The sequence below is a fragment of the Chroicocephalus ridibundus genome, chromosome 1 (genome assembly GCF_963924245.1).
Source record: "Chroicocephalus ridibundus chromosome 1, bChrRid1.1, whole genome shotgun sequence".
NCBI lineage: Eukaryota > Metazoa > Chordata > Aves > Charadriiformes > Laridae > Chroicocephalus > Chroicocephalus ridibundus.
In genome coordinates, this window is record NC_086284.1 from 151,900,215 (window position 1) to 151,913,101 (window position 12,887).

The 12,887-nt window shown below is 42.7% G+C and overlaps 1 protein-coding gene across 2 annotated transcripts; it reads right to left on the bottom strand.

Moving 5' to 3' along the window:
• Positions 1-1,818: 1,818 nt before the first annotated feature.
• On the bottom strand, positions 1,819-9,810 carry LOC134526810 (tubulin alpha-4 chain). Of its 2 annotated transcripts, none has more exons than XM_063359076.1 (5): positions 9,795-9,810; positions 5,417-5,639; positions 4,554-4,702; positions 3,316-3,996; positions 1,819-2,505 (listed from the first exon to the last, which is right to left on the bottom strand). In XM_063359076.1, the coding sequence occupies exons 2-5, from the start codon at positions 5,442-5,444 to the stop codon at positions 2,218-2,220; spliced, it is 1,146 nt and encodes a 381-aa protein (XP_063215146.1). In that variant the 5' UTR covers positions 5,445-5,639; positions 9,795-9,810; the 3' UTR covers positions 1,819-2,217. The 2 variants fall into 2 exon arrangements, with proteins under 2 accessions (XP_063215146.1, XP_063215137.1); XM_063359067.1 differs by lacking the exon at positions 9,795-9,810 and adding an exon at positions 9,201-9,348.
• Between the last annotated feature and the right edge of the window lie 3,077 nt (positions 9,811-12,887).

A 12,887-nucleotide genomic window follows, 5' to 3' on the forward strand; every position in this document is an offset into this window, starting at 1 on the left:
GCCCCAGCTGGCAACAAACTCTGCTGCTTGCTCACTCCGCTTTCCCCCCACCTCCAGTGGGATGGGGAGAGAATTGAAAGAAAAAGTCAAAACTTGTGGGTTGGGATAAAGGCAGTTTAACAGAACAGCAAAGGAAAGAGGAAAACAGCAACAATAGTACTGATAAAAGAATATACAAAGTGAGTAATACACAGTACAATTTTGCTCACTGCCCAATGCCGAGCCCAGTCCCCAGCAGCGATTCCCATCCCCCCCAGCCAACTCCCCCAGTTTTATACTCAGCATGGTATCAAATATCCCCTGGGCCAGTTTGGGTCAGCCACCCAGGCTGTGTCCCCTTGAAAATTAACCCTATCCTAGCTGAAACCAGGACACTAAGTGTCCTTTCTGATAAAATAAACTATAACATTGATGATCAGGATAAGATTTAAAAAGCTTTCAGGAAGTTAGGAACTCAACACCTAGTTTTTTAGAATGCATAAAGTATGCATAAAGCATAGAATGCATAAAGCACCTGGGCCAAAGAGCATGGTATCGAGTGGGTATATTACATCTCCTGTCATGCACCAGCCTCCAGGAAAACCAAATGATACAATGGACTGTCAAAAACTACACTGAGAGCAATGGGTGGAGGGGCCTTCAAACATTGGGATACACATTTAGCAAAAGCCACCTGGTCACTTAACACCAGGGGATCTACCAATCGAGCTGGCCCTGCCCAATCAAAACTTCCACGTACTGTAGAAGGGGATAAAATCCCTGTAGTGCATTTGAAGAATATGTTAGGGAAGACAGTATGGGTTAGTCCTGCCTCAGGCAAAGGCAAACCCATCCGCGGGATTGCTTTTGCTCAAAGACCTGGGTGCACTTGGTGGATGATGTGGAAGCATGGGCAAGTCCGATGTGTATCTCGAGGGGATTTGATTTTGGGTGAGAATAGCCTATAATTAAATTGTATGATGTTAATTGCTAAATAATACTGCCACTGCATGTCATCGCTACTACAGTTGCTGTATGCCATATCAGTGGTGTTACGGTAAGAATCACCCAGGCTAATGAAGGATGAACTTTCATGAAACTGAGAAAACTGTAGCGGTGATGGTACAGAAACTAGCTTCAGCAGCTAGCACCCAGCAGCTTCCTCGAGATTGACATGTTCAACCCACAGACCGTGGGCACGAGCCGTGCCAGGTACACCAGCCACGAGCTCCAGATGCAGTAGGCAACAATCCAACACCACACACACACCATCTTTCCTGCCCTGAAAGACTGTTATGAAAGATGGAGCCCAAAAGTCATGGATTAAATTAACGGTCATTTTAGAGGGATGGCCCATAGACTAAGGGAATGATGCCTTTGTGTGTGTGTGTGTGTGTGTGTATATGTATACATAAAGACAGTAAAAGTGGTGGTGATTAATTGGAAAATGTAGGATCTGGGCATGACATAGGTGGTATAGAATAAGGGGTGGATAATGGCCTGGTTTCAGCTGTTAGAGAGTTAATTTTCACAAGAAGCTGGGAGAGGACACAGCCAGGTTGGCTGACCCATGCTGGCCAGGGAGATATTTGATACCATGTGTCGTCATACTCAGTATATAACTGGGGGAGTTGGCTGGAGGGGGCAGGGATCACTGCTTGGGAACGGGCTGGGCATAGGGTTCCAGGTGCTGAGCAATTGCACTATCACTCGCTTTGTATATTCTTTCATCAGTATTATTGTTTTTCTCTTCTTTTGCAGTTCTATTAAACCATCTTTATCCCAACCCAGTAGTTTTACCTCTTTCTTCTGATTCATCCCAGGGGGGAGGGAGGCGTGAGCGAGTGGCCGTGTGGTACTTAGTTGCCGGCTGGGGCTAAACCATGACAGTATGTCAGATTAGAATTTTAAAAACTCCACTGATTCACTGTGCTCTGTTATAAGCTTGCATATACTGAATTGTAGTGGTTTTAGCATGTGTATTAGAGCTTGAAAAGGCTTACATTAGAAGTTCAAGGAAGAAGAGCAAGTCTTTTTGCATTGCTGGGAGTGTTGGGGCATTACTGCAACTGATCATATCTTACAGCACAATTTACCTGCAATTTATGGAATAAAAGATGTCTCTGTATGACCCCTCCTAAATTTCTGTATATTACATACAAAAAAGGTGACCTAATGGTAGACATGTGCAATACACAGACAATTCTGTGCTCACTGGGAACAAAGTGTATTTTAAAATTACTCCTCATCATTTTCTTCTTCAAATGAGTCAGTTCCCACTTCTTCATAGTCTTTCTCCAGGGCAGCCAGGTCCTCTCGGGCCTCTGCAAATTCTCCTTCCTCCATGCCTTCACCCACATACCAGTGCACAAAAGCTCTCTTGGCATACATCAGATCAAATTTGTGATCGAGCCTTGCCCAAGCCTCTGCAATGGCCGTGGTGTTGCTCAGCATGCAGACTGCTCGCTGAACTTGAGCTAGGTCTCCACCAGGAACTACTGTAGGAGGCTGGTAGTTGATCCCCACCTGGAAACAGGAATATGAGAGAAGGTTATAGAAAGGCAGGAGGAGAAAGCAGTCAAAGAGCTGAAAAAAAAGTGAGTAAAGTTACAGATGCTGGCATAGAGTAGTGTTACTATCAAAACTACCAGATGGTAAATGCCATAAAAATTAATAGCATCATAAACAGTATGATACATGGTCATTTTAAGGTCTATATTATTCTTCTGTTTAATATACAGTGTCAGCTTTCTTAACAGCTACTCAACACTGAACATACAGTTTCACCAAAATGCTCTATAGAAACTAATACAGGAAGTTGGTTCCCAGTTAAGTTTTCATAAACCATCTATTTGAATGACAAATGTTTTTCCCCTGCTAGTATCTGTATTATTATTGAAATTGTGTTTCCCAACACTGCTATATAGCCAGTGAGGAGAGGCTGTATAACAATTCTGGATGAGGGTGTTAACTGACAGATTCCCTAATATCAACATTTCCTTTATTTCTTGTATTGGTTTTGATATTTCCTTAGTTTTATATGATGCTTCAGAGGGAACACTCACTGGCTTTTTCAAAATTCAGGTCTGAAATTAATACTTCTGTAGATTTTAACTCAAACACACTTCAAATTTCCACTTACATAAATGTTTAGGGGTCTGTGTCAATGGGTTGTCCAAAGGAGGAAAGGCACATTCTATACAAACACATTTTTCTTATGTTCTATCTTCTCACAAGTGGAAAACATGCAAGGTCTACAACTTTAAACACAAGTTTTCTGCTACACTGAACTTGCCCTTTAAACATTAAAGAGAAGCTCATGGCAGCCCTGCTCACCTTGAAGCCTGTTGGACACCAGTCTACAAACTGGATAGTTCTCTTGGTCTTGATGGCAGCAATTGCTACGTTGACATCTTTGGGAACTACATCACCACGGTAGAGCATGCAGCAGGCCATGTACTTCCCATGTCTTGGGTCACACTTCACCATCTGGCTGTTGGGCTCAAAGCAGGAGCTGGTGATTTCAGCCACCGTGAGCTGCTCGTGGTATGCTCTCTCAGAGGAGATGATGGGGGCGTAGGTCACTAAGGGGAAGTGGATGCGCGGGTAGGGCACCAGGTTTGTCTGGAACTCCGTCAGATCCACATTGAGGGCACCGTCAAAGCGCAGCGAGGCTGTGATGGAGGAGACAATCTGGCTGATGAGGCGGTTGAGGTTAGTGTAAGTGGGGCGCTCGATGTCCAGGTTTCGGCGGCAGATATCATAGATGGCCTCATTATCCACCATGAAGGCGCAGTCCGAATGCTCCAGGGTGGTGTGCGTGGTCAGGATGGAATTGTAGGGCTCCACCACAGCGGTGGAGACCTGAGGGGCTGGGTAGATAGCAAACTCTAGCTTGGACTTCTTTCCATAATCCATGGAGAGGCGTTCCATCAGTAAGGAGGTGAAGCCAGAGCCGGTACCCCCGCCAAAGCTGTGGAAGATCAGGAAACCTTGCAGCCCAGAACAGGCATCAGCCTGAAAGTCAATAGGAAAGTGAAAGAATACGGGCTGAAGAGAAATGAAAGCACTTCATCTACTACGCGAGCTTATTCTGAGCTGAGGGAGAGAGCAGTTATCAGCAATATACAACATAGCTTTCATGGCAGGTTTTCTTGAGAAAGTGCTGATGATAATCCTGTCCTTTGCTTCCTTCACTGGCTCAACTTATGATGTAAAAATTGGACTCTTATTTGTGGGGCTTCTCTCTTTGAACTTCACACTTTTAGTTAGTCTAGCTGAAACCAGCGATGCAGAACTGCCTAATCCACCCTTCTATATCAGTATCGGGGCTCCAGGGCTGCGCTAATAATGAAGAATTACATATTTAGAACCACTTTTTAGGACTATCTGAAGGCATACAGCTGGAAAGTGAACTACTGGGTTTCTCTCTCTTGGACTAGTAATGATGCCTCTGTGTGTCTTGCAATCGCTTTTCTGAACCGTTGGTATCATTTGTAGTTAACAAGCTACCTCTTCTGCACTTCTTCTTTCTGCAGAACCCATACTGCTGTTTCAAAACTACTGGGACTTACCAGCTTACGGACACGATCAAGCACCACATCGATGCTTTCTTTGCCAATGGTGTAGTGGCCGCGGGCATAGTTGTTAGCTGCGTCTTCCTTTCCAGTGATCAGCTGTTCTGGATGAAAAAGTTCCCGGAAGATGCCGGCCCGCACTTCATCTGATCAAGAAAGAGAAATTCTAAGAAGCTGCATGGCTGTGCTTCGACGCCAACAAATTCTGGTTGCTGTTGGCATTGATGCAAGCTTTCAGTCACTGGAGGTCATGTCTGCCAAAACCAGATGCTAATGGAGAAGGGAAAACTGTTTCCCAAGCATTTTTAAATTGTTGCATTCTGTTGATTAATGGTGTGAGTTGTATCCAGCCACAGAAATTGCTGTCTTCTAAAGAACTTGTCCGTTGTACAGACAGTACTGATAAAAGGACAAGTCACCAGAAAAAACTGTGAAGAAAATCAAGTTCCCCCAGGTGCCTCAATTTTTAGAAATCCTTCTGTTCCTGGAGGGAAAATGTCAGGCTCCCACTTTGGATCCGAATTGGAGAAAAGCAGAATTTGAATGGCAAAAATGGATAAACAAAACCAAAATTTGAATATTTCTGCAAAGAGAAGTCATACAAACCGTGTGTACTAGTTATTAAACTGCTGAGGATCGCGCTGTTGCTATGTTTTATAACACCTATGGAGATAGAATCATATGGAGTCATGACAGAATCTAGCATTCTGTGTCACAAGAAAATTAATTTTATGCTATCTAGTGGTAGACCAAGATACAAAGGGTGTGCTGCTTCGTACCAGTGGAGTCTGGTGGCACACCATGGTGATATCAAGAAGAGTAAGCTCTTCTCCACTTTCCAGCTTTATTTCTATACTGACCTACTACAGTTGGTTCCAAGTCCACCATTACAGCTCGTGGCACATGCTTCCCAGTGACTGTTTCGTTGAAAAACGTGGTAAAAGAGTCATCATAGTTGACTTTATCATGCAGCTCCTTGAAGGTGCCATCTGGCTGAATGCCATGCTCCAGGCAGAAGAGTTCCCAGCATGCATTTCCTATCTGAACTCCAGCCTGGCCAACATGAACAGAGATGCACTCACGCTAAAGGGAAAGAGCAGAGACAAGGTCAGAAAAAACACAGCACATTAGTCCTCCTTATTCCTAATGGTTACTTTTTCCCAGTGTATTGCTTTTCCCAAAAATGGTGAATTCTTGCTGTCAGCATTTCATTTGTTTGCTCAGCCCCATGACCACAATGAAACTGTACATATACACACCAGATACTGGGACAGCTCTTTAAAAAATTGAGATCTTTGTGCAGTAATATATGGGTACATGAAAACAGGAAGAAAAAAAAATAATTTCAGTTACACAAATCCCACCTTTTCTCCTATGGATTGGCCCTGCTGAGGAGCATATCCCAGTTTAGTTTATTTTTACTCCTGGCTGGAACCTGACACAACCATGTGGTATGCTTCAACCTTATGTGACCCAAGGCAGGTGGTGTCTTTTGATCCTTTTACCCTCTGATAGCAGGCTAGAGTGGAAACTTGGAAGAACTGCTTTAAGCAATATTCACCTCAGGAAATTATTTCAGATTCTCCTGGTTGAAACAAATGTTCCTTCAAGCTCCTGAGCAGCTATGAATTTTACATTGCATGTCCAATGCTTATTCAGGCAGTGTCATTGCAATATAGCATGCTTATTTGCATAAATTTGAACATAGTTCCTGTGGTAGCCAGAAACTTCAATGAAAAGAAAACAAAGTGTGTAACACCAGCCTAAAACAGGCAGGTGCCAATTGCTCCAAAGTCCTTTACACTTAGAGTACAGGAGTATGAAGGACCTGGTGCTGGATTTCATAAGTTCAGAAATAGAATTGTAAAGCAGATAATTCTGAGTTAGTCCCGACAATTACGACACCGGCTGTAGTGAAAGGCAGTTTTGTAAGGAGAGAGCGGTTTCAGACATGAGTTTTTCAGCTTCAGTTTCTGCTTTGGAGCAATTGTAATTATCGTCTTCTGAGCTCTGTCTTTGTGACCTCAATGGCTCTGTCTAAATGAGGGAGTAAGAAAGGGTCAGGTCATAGTACTGAACACTGGCCCGTGATCGCCTGTGCTGATTGATAATTAGCACACTCTCAGGCACAGTTTTGGCTTTTGCCAGTTCATACTTTTCCAGACAATGCTTGGGTACCATCCAGAATACAACTCATTGTCAATAATGGTTTCCAGTGAGCAGGTCACTGATCACTGCCTAGCTTTGGAAAGGGAAAGAGAATTCAGATGCCTAAATACGAAGCAGGCCATGTTACCTGGCTTCAAGGCCAGAAAATGGTCCTCGCTCATTTTTATTTTGTAATATCTCATTTAGAGATATCCAGTGACTTAATAGCAGATTTGGCCAGTTAATTTTTTATTTTTTTTCAAATGCTGTAACTGCTTACCCTACAAAATCATCCTGTGACCTGAGAGTGAAATGCATCTTCCCCAAAAATTAAATCCTCAGGCAGAACATGTGACCAGAAGCATCTCTGGAGCAGCGTATTCTTCACAAATTGACTTACACTTTAGAAACGTAACTGAAGGTATTTTTTCAGAAGCAAGTGGAATTTCAGAAGTCACCGCTACCCCAGTTAGTCATCCTCAGAAGTTCAAATGAATATGGAAAGTCCGTTTAAATATTTCATTCAATGAAATATATTATTTCTATTCAGTACTCATTGGTAAGTTGCTGACCCTGCAAATGCGTATGCAGCAGTGTGTGTAACATGCTCTCAGGTGCAGTTGCACAACCTGTTTTTCTCAACTGAGTTGTGCAAAAGTATCCGAGTTATTTGAGTGATGATGAGGCTTCGTAGGTGGGTATGTTGCAGGGGAGTTGCAATCTGGAGGATTACTCAGGAGTCACTGAAGGCATATTTGGGCTTAGAGAATTCAGTTAATGCTGATTTTGCACAGGACAGGCTCCTGCTTTTCTTTTAAATCCCAGTGTGAATCTGTGAGGCTGGCAGCAAGAAAAAAAGTTTTTTCCTTTTAAACACGGCAATGAGCCAGGTGACTTTTTAAAATAATATCTTTTAGAGCAAAGCTACAATTACAAGTCAAGCAATACCCGGAATATAAAGAGCTACTTTGCTCTGTTCCTCAGATCAATAGAGGAATCGGTCTGTTTTTTCACAGATGGAGCAAGTGAATATTGCCTTAGAAAGTTAATATTGTAAAGCTTAATCATAGAAGCACAGAATCATAGAATGGTTTTGGTTGGAAGGGAGCTTAAAGATCATCTAGTTCCAACCCCCCTGCCGTGGGCAGGGACACCTCCCACTAGACCAGGCTGCTCAAAGCCCCATCCAGCCTGGCCTTGAACACTCCCAGGGATGGGAATGTAGGAGTACAGCTGAAGACTGCAGAATCAGTTCCTTTTCTTTTAGACTGAGCTTTCAGCTGCGCTAGTTTGAAGCAGTATCTCAGCCCTGCCTTTTGAACCAGACCTCTTGCCGTGACTCCTGCCTTCAACTCCCATCTTCTCCTACCCCAGCAGTAATTTGGAAGTATTCTGACAAGAAGAGAGTAACAAAGAGGTTTCTAATTTTGTATAGTGAACAGCTTTAAAATAGATATCGGACTTTTAGTAGGGAAGAGAGTGGGACTTCTTCGGAGTCACAGACAGAGTAAACTGATCTCTATGTGGTATTTAAATTTGGAGCCTACACCAAACTCATGTTTCACATCCCATCACTAATGTACCAGGACCTGTCTAAGAAGCTGCGGACCTGACTTTTTATCTACCAAGAGACAGTGGAAGGGGGCCAGGTCCTTTGTGAAACTAAACCTGGCACAGCTTTGACTCTATTGAAGAAACAGAATACTACCTGGCTTAAGTATTTACTGTACAAAGGCAGACTTTAGTCTTCCAGCTGTTCCCAAAACGTCCTCACTATCCTAAGTCTGCCTTAAGGCACAGGGAGCCTGTGGAAGTGTGTATCTCGCTGGCAAAATGAGCGCTCTCGTTTTGGACCTGCAGCTGTACTGGCAGAAAATAACATAGTTGTCTGTACCCAAAATAAGACTCGGTGCTGGACTTAAATTGGAATACAAGGTGAAATGAATTTCTCACACTCTTAAGAGGTTTTGAGAGATTTCTACAAATTTATAATAAAGCCACAAATCTTAAAAATCAAAGGCATTTTATACTTACTTAAATGCATACACATATAAAAATATTCACGCACTCCAGAAACACACATGTATAGCTATGAACAGTACAACCATTGGGGCTAAATTAATTTAAAACAGACACAAAGGTAAGTAACCTTTTTTGTTTTCTTTCTAAAAAAAATTATTATCTCACATGGAAATTAAGTTGTCTTGAGAAAATATAGTCATAACAGAACGAACTAAAAAGCTAAGACTACAGATGTAATTTATCTTATAATTCCACTGATTGAGACTCTCTGAAGAAAACTTTGGTTTGCCATGCCTTACAGCTCCGGTGGGATTTTCCGACACCACTTTTCCCATCCTCTTACGTGGGAATGGGTGCGTAAGAGCAAGGTTTTGTGACACAGACCACTGATAACAACATCAGATCCCACTGCCTTCCCTGGCCCACGCTCCTCCCGGTCCCCATACGACTGGTGTTCCCACATCCCCCCCTTACCATGGTGTCTCCAGCGGTGTTTCCTTCCCTTTTGGATAAGTGGTGGCAGGTCTTTGCAGGAGCCCAGCTCAGAGGCAGCCTGGGCCCCCCACCCGGCACCTGCTGCTGCGCTTCAGTGTCACCGTGAGATGTGGAATAAGTCACAGACTCGGCCGTTCTGCCCGCTGAATCGCCGCCTCCTGCGCTCCTCCCTGACACCCTGCCTATGCAAAGCCACCCAGACAGGCAGGGCTCAGATATGCCCCAGATTTCAAATTTAGTCCCGCCTGGTTTGGCGGGCTTATTAAATCCGAGTGTGGCCACGTAACACGCTGTACACTGTACTTTCTAACACCTGAGTATTATCCATATATATCACCTACAAGACACATACCATCCTAGCTCCCTGTTCTGCCAGCATGCACATGTGTAGACAAAAATCACTCCTAAATTCCGATACACGCACATATGTAGACAAAAATCACTCCTAAATTCCAATACAGAAGACCAAGAGGGTGTAAGAAAGCAAATTAATGAAAAAGAGAAGGATAGAAGAAAAACCAAAAACAGACAACTGGAAAGTAAATATAATTACCATTCTGAAGTGCACCCTACCAGGTTTCTTAAATGATGGCCTGACTTCTTTCTGTCGTTACTCCAGCTGCCTCTCTATTAATGTTTCAATTTACTTCTATTGCTTCTCTTTCTGTGTAGAGTCATCTGGGCTGTCAGCAGTACAGGGCAGTATTAAGCAAAGACTCTAACTCATCTGTCCAAACACAGAAAGAAATTTGATTCTCATTGCAGTGCTTATTGCAAGGCATAGCTGGAGGCATCACACAAACGTTCTCACACCAAATTAGGGCAGTTGCCTCCACCAATTTATTGTCCGCTCCTTCTGCACTGGCTCAGCATTCTCAGCAGCTTCTCTCAGTGGAGAAATCCTTGTGTTTGCAACTCCTAGGTAGCAAAGAGGAAGGCACGCTTAATTGCTTGAATCTGAGTATTAATGTATCCCCTGATTTTATAAACATGCAGTTTATTATGATGCTTAATCAGTAGAAATTTAAATACACAATTCCTAAAATTTAAGTTAATCCACTTTGACATGATGGTATTAATACATTAGTTCTGCCACTGTTGGCAACAAGCATCTATGTATCTTCTCTAACTAATGCCTACCTTTTAACAGTGTGAAATAGTTCATACTGGTTTTTATAAACTTACATTTACTTTGGTATATATAGTCTTCATTTTGCTGATCTTTACATAAACCTGCAAATCACTGCTCTTCAATTTTGGCTAGGAAAAGCTACAGAGATTTCTGGAGCCACAAGGATTTTTTACAGAGGAAGAATTCCTGTGATAATTTGTGTCTGCTGCTTTGTTTAAGGTATCTGATTGGCACGCTTCTCCAGAAAACCACCAGGTCATTGCTTTGAGACTGAGAAATAGGTCGGTTTAGTGTTCTTCCAATGGAACTGGTAACATTCCAGATGAACTCCGGTGTTCCAGACAATCTGAAATGTTAAAGCTCACAGCTCCACCAGATGTGGACCTCTGTGCTGGTCTGGGGTGATGGTCAGACACAAATGTAAAAGCCCCAAGAAAGACCTGGGCATATTGTTTTTCATGAGGTTTCACTTCTGTTGCTCTGTCCGCCTTTGTTGCCGAGCGCTTAGGCAGAAAACCATCAGCCTACATTTAGAGGGTAGCCTGAAAGCACAGTGTGGGTCTGCAGTCCCAGGTACCGGTGAGTTTTGTTGACTCCAAAGTCGGCCTCTAGGCTCTACTCCATAGAGACGTGAGGCAGATATGGCCTGGACCTGGGTTCTTGGAAAGAAAGACATCTTGCTCAATGCTGGCATTCAACTTGTGTTGGCAGATGGTGGCCTTGTAGGGGCATCTCTCTGTCCCACATGGAACAGGCTTGAAACACACCCTGCATGGGGAGGGTTGATTGCCCAGTGGCCTTATCAAGACCTGCCCACTTCAGCTTTTACCTTGTGACACTGTTAGATGATGACGAGAGCTAAGTAAGGCTGATGATTGTAAAAAAAACCCTGCCATGGAGTCCTGAGGTGTGCAAATAAGTGAATTTGGCATGAGTGCTAGAGTGGTTTTGCTGGTACTGCCAGAAGGCTTGTGAATAGCCCATGTTCCTTGGGGTGATGCGCAGCCTGCACACAACTGGGAGGGTCTGGATGTTCTCAGAGGGTTTCTCATGTGCACACGGACTGGGTGCCGTGCCATAGGTGCCCTCCAGAGCAATGCAACAGAGCAGTGCAGTTACGAGTTGTTATCTCCAATTGTTTATGATTCTATCAAGATCAGCCTTTTAGAGGGATTTAAAAAAAAAAAAAACAAAGACCTTAACACTGCTGTATAAAACCTAACCCCTTTTTCTCTATTTAAAAATAGACACCTCTCTGAAAACAGCATTTTTGAATAATCTAGAGATTTCCACCAGATCTTAGGCCAAGAGAACAACTAAGTCCTGTGATCTATCAGTTCTGTTCTGACTAGAGATATAAATATGTCAATAGCAAATGAAGAACAGTTAACTCCTTTACCAGATGTGCATCACTCCCTACAGATTGGTTATCTAAGTCATTCACCAGTAGTGCCAGAATTGTGGATTATTTTAGAACAGTAACATGCCACCCTACAAAACAGTGCACTCCTAAGAAGTTCTTTGGTGATCATACAAAAACCTCTTTTGCTTTTAATTTTGTGTGTGAAAGTCTTTGCATTTCACACATATTATAGTACCTTCTTAGATAAATGAAGGTTTAAATACTTCCCTGTGTCCCCTGTAGAGCTCCATTCTGTCATTCTGTTGCCACCTACTGGGAGAATCGACAGCATCTCATTGCAGGTATTTCTGAAATTAGCCTAAAGTCTAGTATTTCAGTATCCACATAAAACTCTGCTGTATTGATGAAAGATTGGCTTTCAGACATTATCCCTGAAACAGAGAAGTGTGCTATGTACTTTTAAAATTACTTTTAAATAAAGAAAAATGAAGTACATCTTGGGATACAGCTTCAAAAGTGTTATTTCCTTTTCATTAAGAATTGTCATATAGAAAGTTTCTAAGTACGTGTTAAAAATTGTGGAATTAGATCTGGTCTTGCAGAATTATCTTCCCTAATATAGCAAGTTCAGAACTGTAGTTACTAATATAAAGACCAGCCATTCATTTTGCAGATAAAAAGGCAAACTACACTACTGACGTTTCTGGATGTGACATTTCTTTATGACTGTTTAGCAATCCTAATACAAACTGAGCTACCAGAAGGTGGAAAACGCTCCTCAACAGCTGGGTGAAACATGATGCATTTCTGTAGCCCTGCTCCAGTTGTATGTGCTGAGTATATGTTTCAGTGAAAACACGGATATTTTTTTTAAAAAAGAAATCCATTTATGAAAGATCAATAATAAATCTAGCATGAAAATAACAGTGGTATATATTTGATATGTCCTCCATCCCCTCCAGGGTGCCTCTTCATCAGCGCTAAGGAAAACCTTCCAGATAACCATGAGCTCATAAGCAAGTTGGACACACAAGGAAAGATCAGCACAACGGGCTTGTTGTCTTGCTCCAGGCGTTGTTCAAGCACAGGACTGCTCGACAGGTACCCCGAGACCAACACCATTTTCTTTACCTTCTATTACTTTCCTCTTGCTTCCCCCGTCCCTAAATAG